Source organism: Phymastichus coffea, unplaced genomic scaffold (assembly GCF_024137745.1).
Source record: "Phymastichus coffea isolate CEN01 unplaced genomic scaffold, Cenicafe_Pcof_1.1 PCOF00059, whole genome shotgun sequence".
Taxonomy (NCBI): Eukaryota; Metazoa; Arthropoda; class Insecta; order Hymenoptera; family Eulophidae; genus Phymastichus; species Phymastichus coffea.
The window spans coordinates 232,679-251,006 of record NW_026706870.1 but is presented as its reverse complement, the minus strand read 5'-3'; the positions used below and the strand labels follow the sequence as shown (position 1 = coordinate 251,006).

Below are 18,328 nucleotides of genomic sequence, written 5' to 3'. Positions count from 1 at the left end.
AATTCATTTGTAAATTATTTACAAAAGACTTCTTATCAGCAGAAAGAGATGGAATAATTATTTGATCTTCCCAATAAATTTTACATGTATTAGCTATTCTAATGTTTTAATTGATAGGGACGGATAAGCCTTTTCCAGGAAAATGATAACATGATTATTGAATAGTTTTTTGAAACCCAAACCGAAAATTGAACAAACAATTAAAATGATAATGATAATATTATAATGTGATATTTTTAATTTGTACAGCTAGAGTAAAATATTCATAAAGCTAGTTAATTAAATTGCTCATAATGATTTAAAATTGTTTCTGTTTGTGGTTAACTCAATTCTGGTAGTATCAAAATGTATTGATTAGCAAATTTGAAAATATAGTGAAAAATGCTATATTTGTATAATTATTATGCCTTGTCTAAACACAGACTTTAAGTGAGTCTATTCAATTCAACATCAAATAACTATTTATTTGCTATTTTTAATACAAAATTTAATAAAAATTACACTATGAGTTAAATATAATATTCCTATTTTTCAAACCAAACAAGTGTTATTTATATTTATAATGGAATATAATCTAAATTTGAAAGTTAAAGTGAGACAATCTTCCAAATCTATGTGTAAACCAAATAGTATTCATCCGATTATTATACACAAGCCTTGAAATTAACTTGATACTTTGATTCAACACATTTGACATTATTTGCCAATAAGAAGCCATAAATGCAGTGAAAAGCATGATTTATTTTTATGCGTTTTAAGTATAAATATTGAAAAAATATTAGAACCTTGCATATCCCATTTGGAAGGAACGTGTGATCTGTATCCTGTTTGCCATTCGAAAAAGCAAAAAGTTATTCGTTAGTACTATGGAAATTATAAATATAAAATTTTGGTGCACAAAATTTCTAAACTTATGACAATAAGTCAAGGGATATTCATTTGTTTTGTATATATTTTTTACTCAAACTGTACAATCGTTGTGATACATAGATTTTATTGCATGAACAAATAATAATAGAAATCAAGTTGGAAATATAAACATGGATTAATCCATAGTATTTATAATATTTAATATTATTTTTTTTATGGTAGAAAGATTTTGACTTTTTTATCTTTTCTTATTTCTAAAATGGTTATGCATGAAGTTGTAAATAAATAATAATTATGAAAAATGAATGTGGTATTTAATACCAGGTCAAAATTGATTGCACAACTGACTAAAAAAAACAATATACTACATGTACAATTTAAATTTGTTATAATTTAAATTTTAAAAACTATACAAACCAAACAAAAAAAATTCGATTTAATAGAGAATTTTGTAAAAATAGGGAAAAAATGTCTTAAGTACAAAAGTATAAAAGGAAAATTTCAATCAAGGAAACAGAGCTACCACTTTCTAAATGAAAGAGTTGATGGATAAAAAAAGATATAATAGGAATATAAGTACAAGAAAGAATTATACAGGAACAGTAGTAAAGAATTTTCATGTAAGTAGTTTAATTTTACATCAGATTAAAAAATTATTTTAATTAGTTTTTGGTAAACTGTATACAAAAAAAACCCATGTGCAATGAAGACATCATTAAAAATGTTTCAAAAACATGACACATCAACAATGCATTTGACACGTAAAATTTCTGGAGAGGATCTACTTGCAACTTGTTGAATGTAAATATAAATAATGTATACAAAAATAAGTCTATACATTTTAACTTATTTTCTAACAATTCACTTCTTTCAATATTTTATATAACAATGCTGCTGCAATTTATAAAGTATCTAAAATGAATATTCAATAACAATCATAAGTTTAAAAATAGAAATTCAATAACAAATCAGTCTTGATAAATAGTTCACTATTCACTACTATGTACAAAACAGTATTTGGCAGTTGTGTAAAGACACAATAAATATATTTGTTATAAATATTAACTTGAGCACTTCACTAACATTTCAAAAACTTAAACAAATAACACCATAACCACAAATAGCAAAAGAAAACTGTTCTCTATCTAAAAAGAACGACCGCAAAAAAATTCAGGTAGAAAAAAAACGAACTATAAGTCGTTAATTTGAATTTAATGGAAAATTGAATAGTAAAAAACAAAAGGAATTAACAAAGAAAGAAAATGTTAAGATCGCTAAAGAGTTAGAGGAGAAAAAGAATGAAAATAATATGAAGCAACTTAAAGCATCCAGAGACAATTCAGCTCAAAGATAAAAAGGATTCTTCCAGCTGAAAACAATAACAATAAGAAAAGCACCCATCAAAAGAAAGTAAAACCACTCACTGTTGTGCATGCCTCTCATAGGTCTTGGTGGGCCACTGTAACCTCTGGGCGGTTGAGACGGTCTGTAAGGCTGTTGAGCATAGGCCGGTGCACGACTGTCGTATCTCTGCGCTGTTGGCGGTGGTGGTGGCGGTGCGTAACCGTGAGGCGGTGGAGGTGCTGCTGTTGGTGGCTCCGCATACATTGGCATTCGTGGTGGAGCCATGTATGGATTTGGTAGCAATGCCGGAGCGTGACCCACTGGCGGCGGAGCTGGATAAGCTGCCCGCTCATCGCCTGGTGGATATGGCAATAAGGCCGGTGCAGGATGCAAGTGCGGCTCGTCCACCTGTAAAATAAGTTTTTATTTACCACATTTGTCGAATTATTCATTTAAGCAAACACAGAGTATAAATTAAAAAAAGCAATTATGCATGAGTTCATCAAATGATGTTCTTAAGAGTTTAAGCCATAACAATTTACGTTCTTTCAATTTTTTTCATCAACAATTGTGCACAATCTATTCATCTTTCTTTATACTACTCTTAACATTCGATGAAATGTTTTTTGTTATTACTTTTACTCCACAACCATTACCATAATTTCCTTAACAATCGGTTTTTTTCTGAATACTTACCGTGGGAGTTCCAGCTCTGTCCTCGGTTGACCTCCTAATATTAGGATCATAATGAACTGGAGCCGGCATGTATCGACCATCTGCTGTCGATGCTGAAGGATGTCCCGAAGGTGGCGCTTGATAACTACTTTTGGGATAGTCGGAGTTGGGAGGCGAGAGCGATCGTCTACGACTCGGTGGTCGTATACCTGCCTCTCGTGAGCTACTACTACTGCTATGATAAGCAGCACTTCTGCGGAAATTTCAAAAATAATTTAAGTTTGCTTAAAAATATCTTTCTAGTCATAGTCATAAAAACTAATTATTTTTTTACATTAAAATAATTGACTAGTTTTGTAACAATGTCAAATATAAATCCATACCTGTCACGAGTATTATCGCGACTGAAGCTCCGGCGTCTTTCCTTTGAGAATTTGCCGTAATCTTCCTCACTGCTAGATTCTCGCCATGAATGGTCAGAAACCTTTTTTGGTAGGAGAGGTGGTTCGGTTCCAGGAGGTGGTGGTACCTCCGCCTCGTCCTCTCCAATTTTCAAGTCACCTGTTTCTTCTGTTGCTGTAAAAGAAATGTTATTCCATTAGTTTCAAATCTAAGTATAGGCAGATATTAGCCTTCTAAACTCTGGCAAAGAACCATAATCTATCATTTATTTTAAAATCCTTTTTAAAATGATAAAATCTCACCAGTTGTAGCCTTCTCGTAGGAAGGCGAAGCCTCTCCAGCAGCTTTATCGGCTTCCTTAACTTCTCCCAACGCCTGACTAGAGTTAGCCTGCGTGGGAGCAACAGCTTGTTCGGCGCTGAGTTTCTCTGAGACGCTGGGCTCAAGTTTTGACAGCGGAGGCGGTTTATACACTACTCTTTTAGCATAACCCGTCTCGTTTTTAAAGTTAAGCACGGCATTACGTAAGTAACGATTGGGGATTAGTGATTCTGGTAAGACGTCTTTTTCATTACAGTCAGGACATTCGTGTTCTTCGGATTCGAGGAGAAAGGTACGTATACACTCATCACAGAATGAGTTTCCGCAACATGGAATCATCACAGCATCCGTTAGAAGATCTTTACATATGTTGCAAAGAAGGTCCTCCGGAATTTCTGGTTTCTCCACTGCGGGCTCCGGGTCATGAGAGAAAGGCGGTTTTTCTTTCTTGCCTTCTTTGTAGGCTTGGCTAAAGTAAAATCAGTGCTTAGTTAGCAAAATGTTTGGTTTTATGGGAATAAATGTTAAGAAAGAAGTGAACTAATTCCTAGCGAATGATACTCACTGGTCAATGGCAGGTACAGCATACGTTCCACCAGGAGTCATCATAGCGCCAGGAACTGTTGGTCCGTCAACTGGGACCATAAAACTACGTGGAATACCAGTACTCTTCTTTATTTCAATCGGTTCTGAACCAATACCTAGTGGACAGTGTTTTATCCAATGCCCAGGCTGATGACACTTGTAACAGCGATAATTTGGGGGTACTTCACCTGTTTGGTTTTGACCACGTATTTTCATATAACTGTAATGAATGAACATTAAAATTAGCTTTATTTCATTTGAATCGTTACAAAAAGAAGAATTATGTTTATAAAATGTAAAATTTTTTCGATTTACTTTGATGGATCATAATCTTGTGTACTCTGTGTTATCATGGCACGGATCTTGTCTTCTTCAGATCCATCCAACCTGGTAAGGTCGACAGATTTGCCCAAAGTCCCTTCATCTTTGGTGGTATTAAATGTTGGTGCTTCAGCTCTTTCCCAAGTTCTCTTCTGTTGACTTGTTAAAGGCACTCTGGCAACAATTAGACTTGTATTTTTGGCAATTAAAATGTTGTCATCAGTGTAATCTGGAAAATCATATTAATTTTTGTAGAAATATACTTTAAAAAATGAAGTGTATCACATTATATGTATCAAAAACAAATACAAGTTCTGAACAATTGAAAAACATTCATACCTTCTTTAGTCTGAGCATTTGTGATCTGCAAATCAAAGTCCGTATTTTTCCCGATTCTCTTCTGATGGAAGATTGCCTTTTTTAAATCGGCTACAGATATATGCAACCCATCAAATGATACAGTGTCAAAGTCCAAAGTGGACTTGAACTTATAATGTACGGACATGGTCCAGAACACTTTTCTGAAATTTTGAAGAACAAAAAATTAATATCGAATTACTGTAACTTGTTAATTTAGCAAAGACTCAATGAGATCTTTAGCCAATATTGCAGGGATTGTTTTCAATCCAGCCATAATTATAAGCAAGAAAAGTCTGTTTTGTGTGTGATTTGAACAAATCAAATAGTTTATTTCAATCTATCGAAATCAAAGGCATTTTCATCAGAAAAAAACATTTCGGAAATAAATTATCTTTTCATGCTCCTCTACTAGGTTTAAAATTAGTCACAGTAAGTACTGAATATAACAGCCAACTTATACTAGAATAGATATAAATAAAAATTTATTTAAGAATAATAGATTAGCAATAGATTAGACTACAGAGGATAGAACCAAATTCAATGATCGATGACTCGTTGAAGGTAAAACCATACAAACCAAGAACCTATCCATTAAATACTGATGTACAGATGATCAAATAAGCCTCATATTTGGAAAGCATTAGCACTAGTATACTTACTTAGCTTTCAAGAAATATCGTACTCCAATAATAAGAAACAAATATACGTGTGTGCGTAGGTATATAGGACACAAACAACTAATAATTTGCGTGCAAGCAGGATTCAAACATATTTTCGAGTCGTAACAACTCGACTGATCTACAGTGAATCGAATGACGTTTTCCATGCATCAGAAGTAAATAAACAAACTTTCAGTCTAAAGCTAGGTCTATTTCAGGAAATGAATACGACAGAGCACTCCTCTCAATTCGTGAGCAAAGATTTAACACACACAACCACGCATCACCACGTTCTATGAAGGTCCGTTACACACTTACCCTATTCATCAGGATGGAACGCCAGAGAAGTTCTCATCAATAAAATCTGCTCGACTGTCCTACGTAAAAATAAAATGCGTAATCTTCACTAATATACGTTCTCGTATTCCTTGATGATGGCGAGGAAGTTCCGTTTATGCCAGCGTACACCCACGTATCCGAGCACGTACCATAGAGACTGGCACGTACTCAACGCAAGACGAGAAAAAAATGGCGGTGCCGACGCTCCTCCTGAAAGTTCAGATGCGCATGCGCTAACTAGAATGCTACGATTTGCTATTTGCTAATTGCTAAAATTTATTTGGCTTACCAGCACTGGCAACGCTTTATTTGCTATGATATGATACATACGATCTTAACGGTCTCCATCTCCATGCCTTTTAATGTCAACTTAGCGTAAGTCACGTGTGATAAAAGTGTTGGTGTTACAAATACGTGGATCTAATAAAATCCTTGGATAATATGTCTTATACCTCCTGCATTTGTCCTAGCAATCAGACCTGCCGTACGGGGTTATCGGTAGCGTGAACAATTGGATATTTTATTATTTTTTTACAAACTTGCGCAAATTCTAGCAATTCCTGATTTCTCGAAGCAGAGCATCTATTATACCAACAAGCGCTAAATCAGCTGTGATTATACATGTATATTCTGCATTACAGTCAACCCAACGTGGAGCTAGACGAAAGTGTAAGGACGCGAAAAGGCTAAGAAGAGAGTAGAAAGAGAGACAGAGAAAGTTCTATCTATTAACCAAAGATCAGCTTGCGATATTCCTTTGCAAACCGTCTGGCGTATCAAGGTCGTCAACACATTTGAATTGGTAATTGGAAGCTCCGCAAAGACTGAAAAATATGTCACGATTTTGACGACTGAGTTCCCACGTGTCGCTCCCCATTTGTTTCAGGTTGTGCATTTTTACATACTACAAGTCTATTTTGGTGCAACTGACATTGTGCAGCAACATCTGGCAACCTACTATTTCCAAGGTAAGTCTCCAGTGTTACAATTTTGTGTTTACCTACTTGAATTATGTAAGAGATGGGTAAATTTTTGATTGATTGCTTCGATACAGGTCAGCAAAATGTCAGCGAAAAACGAAACAACCACTGGCAGCGGCAACAATAATGCTTGCATCGTGTGTTATAAAAACACTAAATACTACAGCATTGGCATGTGTGAGCATCCAGTCTGCTATGAGTGCAGTACGCGTATGAGAGTGCTCTGTCAGCAGAATGAGTGTCCTATCTGTAGACAAGACCTGCCCAAGGTTGTATTCACTAAAGAAATCAAGCCATTTCGCTTTCTGAAAAAGGGTAGCCTTGTGGACACTAGATACAATATCTATTTTGAGAGTCTAGATATACAAACAAAATTTGTCGAGCTACTTGCTCACAGGTGCACTATCTGTGAAAACAATCAGGTATTCAGCTCGTTCAATAGCCTTAAGGAGCACATGAGAAGGAAACACGACTTGCATTATTGCGATCTCTGTGTAGAAAACCTTAAGGTAGATTGTATCATTTGCAAGAATTCTGATGGTAAATTCTCAGTGAAACAAATTTGTTAATCCAAACTTTGACCAACAGATTTTTTCTAATGAGCGACGCTGCTATACAAAACAAGAGTTGTCACATCACCGTCGCAAAGGCGACACAGACGACAAGAGTCATAAAGGCCACCCATTATGCGAATTTTGTGACAAGCGTTACATGGACAACGACGAGCTCTATCGTCACTTGCGCCGAGATCACTTATTCTGTCATTTCTGTGATGCCGACGGACTTCATCATTACTACAATTCTTATGATTACCTCAGGGACCATTTTAGACAGGAGCACTTCCTGTGCGAGGAAGGGAACTGCGCGGACGAACAGTTTACCAGCGTTTTCAGAACTGACATTGACTTGAAAGCTCATAAATCAAGTGTACATGGTAAGCAGCTTGGCAAAGCTGCTGCCAAGCAAGCTAGAACATTGGAGCTGGAGTTTACATTGGCACCTAGGGGTGATCTTAGAAATAGGAGGCCAGGTTAGTTGACCATTATTTTTTACAATATACTGATAAAGTATTGATGCTTCACGAATAAACGTGCGTTTATTCAACATGCTAATAGGATGATGTATAAAAGCTTGAATCAAGTTTCTCAAATATTCGATATACTTATCAAGAAGTCGATATATAATTGAATTTTTCCTGATATTACTGGTTTTGAACTACTGCTTATCTCTTTGATGCAGACTCAATAAAAATGTCAAATCAATGCACCTTTTAAAACATAGACATGACTCCGTAGATAACGCTATCACAACTTTATCGGAGATGACGTACGCCAATTTGTTAACGTAATTATGCAAAACTAATCATTGCTGACAGCGTTTGAATAATATGCATACGATAATTTTTGACGATGTTTAGAAAATTTTGGTAATACAAAAAAAAAGAGAACCTTTCAAAACAGAAATTCAACCTTACGGTAACGAAATTTCTGTCGGTGCCATGCATAAATTATATTGTTACACTCACGCCAATAGAATAATTAAATTAAACTTATTTATTTATACTAGTCGCAAAATCAACAACAAGCTTCCAAGTAACGCAGCTCTTCTCAGTTGTTCGAACGAACGATCGACATTACATTATCCTTCACTCTTTTAAGATTGTCGTCCCGACAATCTGAAAAAGGTGAAAGAGAGATAGTCTTCTTCAGGCAGGTTACTCCTGTGTTTAAGACCTAAGGACCCGTCTCTTGAATTTATCCTTCTTCACTAGTTGAAACTTGAAGTTTCTATGGAATTATCTCTTCAAACGGGTCAATCCCTGACTCATTTGGCCTCAGAACACGTTTATTTGGAAGTAGACCTCATTATGAACTTAACATCTTTGATAGGCAAAGTCGTTATTTGTGAGTTATCCGCATCAGTAAGTGTCGTTAGGTAACTCTTGTACTAGAGTGGGGTTAACAGTACTTGTTTGATGCTGTTGACTAAGATTTTCGTTAGTCGAATAATGCGTATCGATGATGGCAACATCCGCAACCGCAGTCGTAGCAGTAGCTCTCGTTATTGTATGAAATGATACTTTCCCCGATGTTAGCTGTGTTTTTGACGATTTCTCAAAGCCCCTCAAATCGAATCAAATTAAATTAAACAACATATTTACTTATGCTCAATTGCATAATCAACAACAACAAGCTGCCTATTAACGCAACTCTTCTTAGTTCTTCGAACGACTGATCGGCAGCATATTATTACAATATAAAAATAGGATTGAATATTTGGAGTATAAAGAAAAATGTTTGTACACACAGGCCCAATGCGACCACACGACGGCAATGCCAATTTCTCGCGTAATTATCAAGAGCCACCATCAATACCAGAAGAACCACCAACATTCGTACGACAACAATTGGTTGACGTGCAGAGTACCCAAGAATTTCCAACGCTCGGTAATGCGACACCGTTTTGTCCCATAACAACGCCAAAACCGCGAAATGTTACGATACGTAGTACCTTGAGACAAGGCAATTACGACGAGAATTTCCCAGCACTTGGGCTGGAAGCTTCGGGATTCAGTAGTGGCCCGAGTACGCAAACCACCAAGACATTGAATTTGAACGTAACTTCGAATTCAAGTCAGCCTACTATGACGAGTATTAGGAGACCGGCTGGTACAACTAACTCTAAAACACTGTCTGTACACGTTAATCACAAGTTAGTTTTTCATAATGAAAATCTACGTTTCATATCTTGGAGTGTCAGTCATTTATTTATTAATTTTTTCATAGACCAAATGGAACATTAACAACGAGGGTAGCCGGCCCGAACCTGCAAATAACTCCCGGATCTTTGCGAGATTTCGATTTCCCAACATTAGGTCGAGTTGATCCGCCAGCACAGTCTTCATGGACGAAGGTAACGGTGAAGCCGTCGGTGACACCGCGCAGAGAAAAAGTTGCACCACCACCATTAGCGCCGTCACCGCCACCTGTTCAATCGGACAAGGCATTCCCAAGTCTCTCCAAAACGAAGGCTCCTGTGACTTCCACGTCGTGGGTTCAGGTTGGTTAAATTATCAATACTTCTATCGCTGTTTCTAACATTGCTTCACGAGTGCTTATCAGTTGAACTTAGTGCGGATGCAGTAAATTAATTAAATATTTTTTCATTCGGTGGTTTCACAATGCCAATTCAATGCTCATTCAGTCATTGACGAGACACACACATACAAACATATATTTTTTATTCGCTTTAGATTTCATCAACGTCAACAAATACAAATAATAGTACGTCGTCAACGATAGACGCAACGAAAGGAAAAACTAAGAAGAAAAAAAAGCAACAGCAGACAAGTATAAGCAACGGTTCTGCCTCGAGTACAGAATCGAGTTCATCTACCCAAGCCAGCAAAGATACAACGAACAATGATAAAACTAATACAAAAAGTAACAAAGAGTCGGAACCTAGCAAAAAGGATCGCAGTAAAACTAAGCAAAACTCGGATAAAAGCAAGAAAGAAGAGACAAGCTCGGAGTCGGTTACAGTTGCGTCAACGCCACGAAAACGTACTGAGATCAAAATCGAGAATCTCAATAATACTATTAATGATAACAATAATATAAGGTGATTTGCTTACTACACACAGAATCGATATTTCTACTTGGTAGTTGTTGTAGCTTTAATTTGGTTGTTATGTTTCAGTGTCGAAACGAAAACTGCCACTACTCCGAAGCCAGAAGAATTTCCAGTTCTTGGTCGACGTCCACCGCCAGGTTTAACAAATCCACCGCCGGGATTTGGACCTTCTCCCACGGTTAATGTTTCGAACCCACCACCTGGCTTCTTCAAGCGAGTGAATGGCTTAACATTTACTAACAGCTCGGGCGAGAGCTATGCAATTTTATCCGATTCCGAGCATCACTACGAGTACCTGCCGCCGGCAGATTTCCAACGGCGGAATCAGAAACTCATCGCCGAGTTCAACAATTGTTTTGGCAGTGAGGAAAGCGAGGAGCTGAAAGCTTTCCGGTATCTCAGTGGTCTGTTTAGGACGGGGATTTGCGACGCCGACGAGTATTACCAGTAAGTTTTGTTTTTTTATTTTTATTGACTTAGTTTCATGCCTGATAATGTATCAAGACAACTTTAATTGCGTATGTATAATGCCAAAAAATGCTCCATAAAAATTATCGTGTTATGTTTGATTGTTATAAACTTATCAGATAAGAAGGAGTATTGCAGAGGCATTTGCGTGATGAATGACACTAACTACTTTTACATTTGTTTTAATAACTTCAATTAATACTATGTTGTCTATACAAAACGGGCCCTTTGTACAAAAAACAAATCAATGAATGAAATATTATAATTTTTTTTCATCAGACAATGCAGAACGTTGATGGGTGTACAAGCTTTTAATCGAGTATTCCCGGAGTTGTTAGCTTTATTACCGGATATCGACAAGCAGCGCAAATTGTTTGATGTACACAAGAGCGAGTTGTCTGGCCGGATAAGAAATCTAGACAGTTGCGCAACTTGCGGTCAAGTCTTACGCAGTTCCGACATACCATCACACGCAGCTAGTCACAGTTTGGAAAATCATTTCCCCGTACTGGGAAAGACTTCATCCATTGGTAGCGGCTGGCACCGCAAATAGTCCTGTAAATACTTGAAGCTCTATATCGAGCTTGTAAGCGAATCAGAGATTACCATTATTTTTTTATGAGCGTAAATTACATCATATTTTCCATACACATTGCCCGGACGTGTATTTCTAAATTGAAAAAATAAGTTTTTTTCTTTGTGTACTTGCTTTTTTTTTCGTTGTTTGACAGGATTACGCTATCGAATAATGAAAAATGAGTCAATTATCCGTCATTGGTAAAGACTTCTATTACAACTATTTTTATCAAACGCAGATGTCAATTATAATTCGTTCGGGTATGGAAGATGTGTTTTTTAGGTTTTCAATGAAAGCTTTGTACATATAAGATGACACTTTTTAAGAGTGAAGCAATTGGTTTGCTCTGAAATATAAATTATATGTATATACAAAACCATGGTTCGTATAGATTTTATAGGCAAATGCAACCTTATGTGAAAATGAAGCGTTTACAAACACATCAGACTGCAGTCATTTTTATCAATTTGGGAGCAAAAAAAACAATGAAGCACCAACTTCAAGAAAAGTAAATTTGAGTTTTATAACAATTATAACTAAATTACCATTGTGTATAAGCAGTACTAGAAATTCCTTTGATATGTACGTATGTTTCTCATTTTATATAGTAAAAAAGTGAGGCAAATACAAAAAACATTTCATTAAAATTAAAGCCTAAAGTTGTTTTGTTTGGAACATAATATATAAATAATTTTGTCCAACTGTTTTCAGAAATAAGAAATTATAAGTGAACAGAGAAGTGTACCTTATTAACGCATTAAAATAACTTTGCTGTTTTGAAAACAAAATTTTCGTTTATTCTTTTTATTGATACCAATTCCTGAGCTGTTAACAAAATGTTATACAGAAAACAGGGAAAAACATAAATCGAGGTATTTTCATAAATTACCTTTATTTCATTTAGTCTTAATAAAAATTGCAATACAGGCAAATAATTAATACTCGAATTTCACATACCATTGACCTAAAGTTTTGTTGACAATACATTTAATTTTTTAACTGAAATTCTGTACGTCCAAATTTTTCAAAGAAGAGGAAATTCAACTATCATAAAATTTTTTTTACAATGGATATAGATCAGTACAATATAATGCAAAAAACGAGTTCTAGAGTGACCTAATCATATATTGTTTTAATTTTGTAAATTAAAACGAAACCAAAATAAGTAATATACAAGAATCTGTAATCCACATGTTCTCCTGACAAGCTAGATGAGTGAAGAAGCGTGATAATGATGTTTATCTATTTCCTTGTTTATCATAATATTTGGCTTATGCACTATTTTATTCTTAATGTACAAACAATTAATCTTATAAAAGAAAGAAAAACATCAATACATGAATTTCATTGCAAGAGTGAGTAAAAGCCTATTATTATGTTTAGAATGTGTATGGAAAACACGTAAGTATGCGCGTGTATTCAGATTCTCCCCACCAAAACAATATATTGATTAACATTAGTTTTGCAAAAACTTAGATAACCAATGTACATCTCCTTGTATATTCACGAGATTCTTATTGTATTTTGACCTTTATTTGCACACTATATTTCAACATTTAATCCATCATACTCGAAAATTATTTTTAATTAATAATTATCCAAAGGCTCAAGTGCATATTAAATCATTTAGAAAATTTGTTAAGCTTACACTATTCTGACAATCTAAATTTGCTCTTGTATAAAATATATGCAATAGGAATGTTGCTCTCATGTTACAAATACTACTTTAATAAAAACCCATTAAATAGCTAACTTCCTCAGAAAAAGAAAGAACACTAAGAATCTCATTTGCCAAATGATTCTTATGCACTTGGCCTAGGAGAGGTAAAAAGAGAAGGTCACAACGCACTTTCTAATAAAAAAGAGTGTCCCTTCCAACATAGGGAATCTCCAGAACGCAGCACACATACACACATAGATGCACCATCCTACATCCCATCACTTCTTAGCCAGTTCGTTGCTCAACCAATCAAGGCCTTCATACAACCCATGACCCTGAGTAGCGCAGGCACTTTGGATGTACCAATGACGTCCTCTTAAAGCATTCAGGCCTAATTTGTCTGTTAATTCAGCAGCAGACATTGCATTGGGTAAATCCTGTTTGTTGGCAAACACCAGCAGCACAGCATCCCTCAGCTCGTCTTCTTTCAACATATTTGCCAATTCACGCTCGGCTTCCCCAATACGCTCGCGATCGTTGCTATCGACAACAAAAATGAGGCCTTGGGTATTTTGAAAGTAGTGCCTCCAGAGTGGACGGATCTTATCCTGACCACCAACGTCCCACACAGTAAAGCAAATATTCTTGTATTCAACGGTTTCGACATTGAAGCCAATTGTTGGGATAGTAGTCACAATTTCACCCAATTTCAACTTGTACAGGATCGTTGTCTTACCAGCTGCATCAAGACCTACCATCAGAATACGTACTTGCCTTTTGCCAAACAGGCGGGTCAACATTCCACTAATCGTCAGTCCCATTGTGCTCTGGAGTATGGATTCTACAAAACATAAAAGAACGTAAATAATGGTTTAAATCTAATGCAAAAACTATTAATACAAAATTCATGTTAATTAATGAATTCTGTACATATATATGTACATATACGTATATATATAACTGTTCTTAGTTATGAATCATCAATTCATATTTACTCATAAAAATAAGCAATTTTAGACAACTCTTGATCAACACTTATCAAGATTTTATGTAAGTTCTTATCAACAATTCATGTATTTCAATAACATATGGTCAGTATTGATAAAATCCCACAAAAGAAATTTGTATAAATAATGCACTTCATGCAGTATTATAATCTCACATACAACCATTATTAATAATCCATTAGTAATTCGAATGAATCATAAAATTCGAATAACACAGATCAAATTAATGATAGCTCCAAAATCGGAAAGGAAAATCAGTCGAAAGCAAAAAGAACAGAAAGTCTGACACAAGTGTCCACGTAAGTGTATCTAAATTCCTAAAGCCAATCGCGGATCAAGAAGCTTTGCTTCATTTACAACAAGCAAAGCAATAAAGTTTCATCAGTTTGAGTGAGTGTATGAATCTCAACTACGTAATGTATATGCTATTAAGGTTGACCACATATCGATACAAACAATTCGAGGCGCGTGATGAGATTAAGATTCGTTACTATAAAGAAATCAAAAGAAAAAAAAGGAAACACCTGATATAATATTTTCGCGACCGTTGCACCTGTCTACGCGACTTAACCTCAAAATAATGTCTCCACCTCGGCGAAAATCCAACTATCTTTAGCTAGCGAAGGATCCAACTGTTCACACGCCTACATTCTCCAAGTACATGATGCCGCGTCGTGCACCGCATAAGATAATACTTATGATCTAGCGCGATGATGATATTTTTTTGCTTACGTCGACGCTGAAAGCTAAGGCGTTGACCTGCAGACAGAAGGAAATAGTCGTCGTGGTCAATTCAAACAGGATTTCTACGATGATGATGATGACGGATCCGGCGTTTTCCACGCGAGTGATAGAACGATGTAGTGGTGCTTACGGTGTCGTATCACAGCTCAGAGATCGTAAAAGGTGGCAAACGTCATCGCGTGCGCTGCTGGCGTGGGCGGAGCGTCCTGCTGTAGTGAACCGACGGTACATACGTCATATATGAATAATAATGTAAGTAGGTAAAATACGTACACAAGTAAAATCAATTAAAAATAAAGCGGGAGGATTCAAATTGAAATTTTATATACAGGCATATTGATTAACTAACATATTTCGTAAACTGTTAATAATAATTGTTAATAAATAAAATCACTTGAATTACGATAAGGATTTTCAATAATTTGTACTCCGTGAACAAGACACCCAATAGATAAATGTCAAACTGACAATTCGCGCGTTCGCTTTCTACTATAGGGTGGTTATCTAAACACTCACACACTGCCGCATCAGCCAATAGCCATCGTCTATTCGATTGCGACAGCGTGCTATTGCTGGTTTGCGCGGGTTCTTTGAATAAAAAAATTGCCTCGATTTTGTTTTTCTTGACTTTTTTCCAGATAAATAAAAATTATATGCAAAAGCAGAAAATATATGACGCTCGTCTGGTAACTTTATAAAAAAATCAATCAATTTGTTTTTATTGGGTTACAACTTTACAGTAGTAGCTTGCTATAAAACTAAATTTTTAACAATGTTCTATACTTTTATAAAAAACACTATCAAATATCATGTCATACTTGTAAAAACGCAATTTATTTAGAACAGTTAACCATAATGACTTGCCTATAAAAGTAAGAAGCTGTATAAAAACTTTACGAACATAAACACTCGTTGGAAAGATCGTGTTTTTTTATACAAATTGTTTCAGTCTTTAGAATCTTGGCCAGAGTTTGTAAAAGTTCAGCTCTCAGCTCAAGGTACATCAAGCATTTTTCTACATTTTTTAAGGCACTCAATAAGTTGCAGCTGTTACTATCTTTTATACAATTGTAAACTGCATCCCAATTGTCATTAAGTGTTACTAGATTCTCTGCAAAATTGTCCATAGCTGATATTATATCGGAAATATGGAGATCTGGAACTTGTTCATTGATAGACAGTTTGTTTTTGTTACAATTTATTATTTTTGTCTGTAATTAAAAAAAATATTAATTAAGTTAATGATTTCCTGTATATTAATTAAAATACATACCATGCATACTTCTTTACTACTATCATAATCTTCTTCGGATATTGACTCAACTTTTGCCTTCAACTGAAGTAGCTTGCTCCTAATATTTTTTATTTTTGCAGCAAGAAACAAATAAAACTTACATATTTTCAACATAACTTTCTCTTTGTAAATAAAAACTGAATTTTTTCTTGGATCATTATTGACATGAACTAATCTATGAGCAAACCATAGTGTATTTTGTGTTTCTTTTATTGTTGTTGGTGCAACTGCACAAATAAAAGTAGTGCATGCATTTCCACCAATTGAATTCGATAAATACTTTGACAGTTTACTTTCTTCATAATCAATAATTTTGTATGGATCTGAAAATTGATTCAGCTGAACTGCAATTGTACTAAGTGTTAGTAATGAAATATTAATGTAAAAATCTTCTTTAGATTCCTTTCCGCTATAAGCTTTGTGCCCAGCTAAATCTACAAAATTCAATTGGGAGGTACGATAACCAAGTATATATGAATTTTCCAAACTTCTGCTTTCAATATTTATCCTGTATTTAAAAATATTATTGAAAATTCAAAAACTATGGTATTACTACACAGATCAATAATCAATGGAAAAAATTAGAGGTCAAAATATTTTTTACCTTATCACTTTATGACTTTTATCACTATACTTGTTAAGAAAATTTACACGTGTTCTACGATTTTCATTAATTTTTAATAAAATATTTGAAAAATCTTCATAAGCAGTTATGGTTTCTTCTGTACAACCTTTGATATCATACAAATTATCAAGAGTCTTTACCAACTCAAGATTAAAGTTATCTCTATTTAATAAATCATTTACTTTTTCATTATAGATTTCAAAACATGAAACTTTGAATACTGCTATCCGGCTAAGTAACAAACTAGCTTGATCAAACATATGTGTAACTGCCAACTGAATGATCCCATGATCATCTTGTGTACCAAGCATAATGTGGCTTTTTCCTGAATTACATTGTCCATATGCAACTATTGTACTATTATAACCATTTAATGCAGAGTGCACTGATCTTTTCACAACTTTTTCAAAAACATCCATGTTGTTATTTTCAGAATTGAACACGTAATCTATGAAATAGAAATCAATGAATGAGTTAATCACAAATGCAATTTTATTACAATAACTAGTCAAGTTTAGAAAGAATACTATCAATATGCATGAAATATTGCGTAGAAAGCATATATTTTGAGATATAACGACGTTTTCAGTAAACTTTCATGGATTTGATTCAACGTAAGCCGTCGATAAAAAAAACTAACCAAAGTGAAACTTTTCCAAACCATCGCGTTTCCTTTTCAACCTTTGATCATTCAACCTCTCGATATAACAATTTCTCGCATTCCACTGAATTTTTAAATCATCTTCTTTTTCTTTATCCAACAACGGTCGAACTTTAATCGCCACTTGGATTTTACTCGACATTTTTCAACTCTAGCTGCAGACCCTCCGACGGCAAGCATTTGTAAACAACCCACTGGGTACATATAATCGTCTTCCCGTAGCCATTTGCGATGCACGTGTGGAACGATCATTTTTAAAAGCTCAGCGCTCATTGGTTGTATATGTTTATATACATACATACTTGTTTTAATAATTTTTTTACACAACTAATTTCGAAAAACTTCGAGCTATATATTAACTAAATAGAAAATTTATGTTCGGTAATCTTTTAGAATCAAATATACGTCAGTAATCTAACATAAAACGAAAACAACTTAACAAATTAGTTACAAATCAGGGCGTGTAAATGGATATTTCATTTTTTCGAAATTAATAATAGTATTTGCATTAAAACATTTGAAGCCGTTATACGTTATTTTGGTATCTTACTACGAATAAAATATGACAAAATATATTTTCATAAGAATGCCGTGTACCGACTCTACATATAATACGTAATTTGTTTCAATATGATAATTATTAATATTATGTGCCATATTTAAACACGGTATTCTTATGTGTGACGAGTTTGTTATCTACTGAATAAGATTCAATGCTATGTGAAGAATTAAATAAATATTTCAAAATTAATTAGTTAATAAAACTTTTAAGTATTTAGGTATTATAGAATTTAATTCTATTA

General features: G+C 34.7%; 4 protein-coding genes across 13 annotated transcripts in view; 1 reads left to right on the top strand and 3 right to left on the bottom strand.

The window, feature by feature from the left end:
* The window catches only part of LOC131666597 (E3 ubiquitin-protein ligase RBBP6), a 30,727-nt gene extending 24,695 nt beyond the window's left edge, over positions 1 to 6,032 (bottom strand). For 5 of the 7 annotated variants that reach the window (XM_058939402.1, XM_058939405.1, XM_058939404.1 and 2 more), the window contains exons 1-9: positions 5,856 to 6,032; positions 4,858 to 5,039; positions 4,513 to 4,747; positions 4,178 to 4,417; positions 3,594 to 4,081; positions 3,273 to 3,465; positions 2,911 to 3,142; positions 2,295 to 2,622; positions 786 to 824 (exon numbers count right to left, since the gene is read on the bottom strand). In XM_058939402.1, the coding sequence (XP_058795385.1) occupies positions 786 to 824; positions 2,295 to 2,622; positions 2,911 to 3,142; positions 3,273 to 3,465; positions 3,594 to 4,081; positions 4,178 to 4,417; positions 4,513 to 4,747; positions 4,858 to 5,023 (1,921 nt within the window). In that variant the 5' untranslated portion in view covers positions 5,024 to 5,039; positions 5,856 to 6,032. The remainder of the gene's footprint in view (positions 1 to 785; positions 825 to 2,294; positions 2,623 to 2,910; positions 3,143 to 3,272; positions 3,466 to 3,593; positions 4,082 to 4,177; positions 4,418 to 4,512; positions 4,748 to 4,857; positions 5,040 to 5,855) is intronic. The other 2 variants (XM_058939406.1, XM_058939409.1) reach the window with 2 other exon arrangements.
* A 146-nt stretch (positions 6,033 to 6,178) lies between these two features.
* LOC131666536 (E3 ubiquitin-protein ligase ZNF598) lies at positions 6,179 to 12,299 on the top strand. 2 transcript variants are annotated; one of them, XM_058939302.1, is made up of 10 exons: positions 6,179 to 6,251; positions 6,518 to 6,678; positions 6,763 to 6,844; positions 6,931 to 7,365; positions 7,445 to 7,886; positions 9,166 to 9,568; positions 9,643 to 9,916; positions 10,110 to 10,477; positions 10,556 to 10,936; positions 11,237 to 12,299. In XM_058939302.1, exons 4-10 carry the CDS (start codon positions 6,940 to 6,942, stop codon positions 11,508 to 11,510), a joined length of 2,568 nt encoding a protein of 855 aa, XP_058795285.1. In that variant the 5' UTR covers positions 6,179 to 6,251; positions 6,518 to 6,678; positions 6,763 to 6,844; positions 6,931 to 6,939; the 3' UTR covers positions 11,511 to 12,299. The 2 variants fall into 2 exon arrangements, with proteins under 2 accessions (XP_058795285.1, XP_058795284.1); XM_058939301.1 differs by having other exon boundaries at positions 6,187 to 6,374.
* A 128-nt stretch (positions 12,300 to 12,427) lies between these two features.
* On the bottom strand, positions 12,428 to 15,140 carry LOC131666537 (ADP-ribosylation factor 2). Of its 3 annotated transcripts, none has more exons than XM_058939305.1 (2): positions 14,792 to 14,906; positions 12,428 to 14,035 (listed from the first exon to the last, which is right to left on the bottom strand). In XM_058939305.1, the coding sequence occupies exon 2, from the start codon at positions 14,013 to 14,015 to the stop codon at positions 13,473 to 13,475; it is 543 nt and encodes a 180-aa protein (XP_058795288.1). In that variant the 5' UTR covers positions 14,016 to 14,035; positions 14,792 to 14,906; the 3' UTR covers positions 12,428 to 13,472. The 3 variants fall into 3 exon arrangements, with proteins under 3 accessions (XP_058795288.1, XP_058795287.1, XP_058795286.1); XM_058939304.1 differs by having other exon boundaries at positions 12,429 to 14,035; positions 14,726 to 14,861; XM_058939303.1 differs by lacking the exon at positions 14,792 to 14,906 and adding an exon at positions 14,934 to 15,140 and having other exon boundaries at positions 12,432 to 14,035.
* A 489-nt stretch (positions 15,141 to 15,629) lies between these two features.
* Positions 15,630 to 18,239, bottom strand: LOC131666547 (uncharacterized). The gene is made up of 4 exons (XM_058939320.1): positions 17,505 to 18,239; positions 16,844 to 17,312; positions 16,219 to 16,747; positions 15,630 to 16,156 (listed from the first exon to the last, which is right to left on the bottom strand). Exons 1-4 carry the CDS (start codon positions 17,665 to 17,667, stop codon positions 15,839 to 15,841), a joined length of 1,479 nt encoding a protein of 492 aa, XP_058795303.1. The 5' UTR covers positions 17,668 to 18,239; the 3' UTR covers positions 15,630 to 15,838.
* Between the last annotated feature and the right edge of the window lie 89 nt (positions 18,240 to 18,328).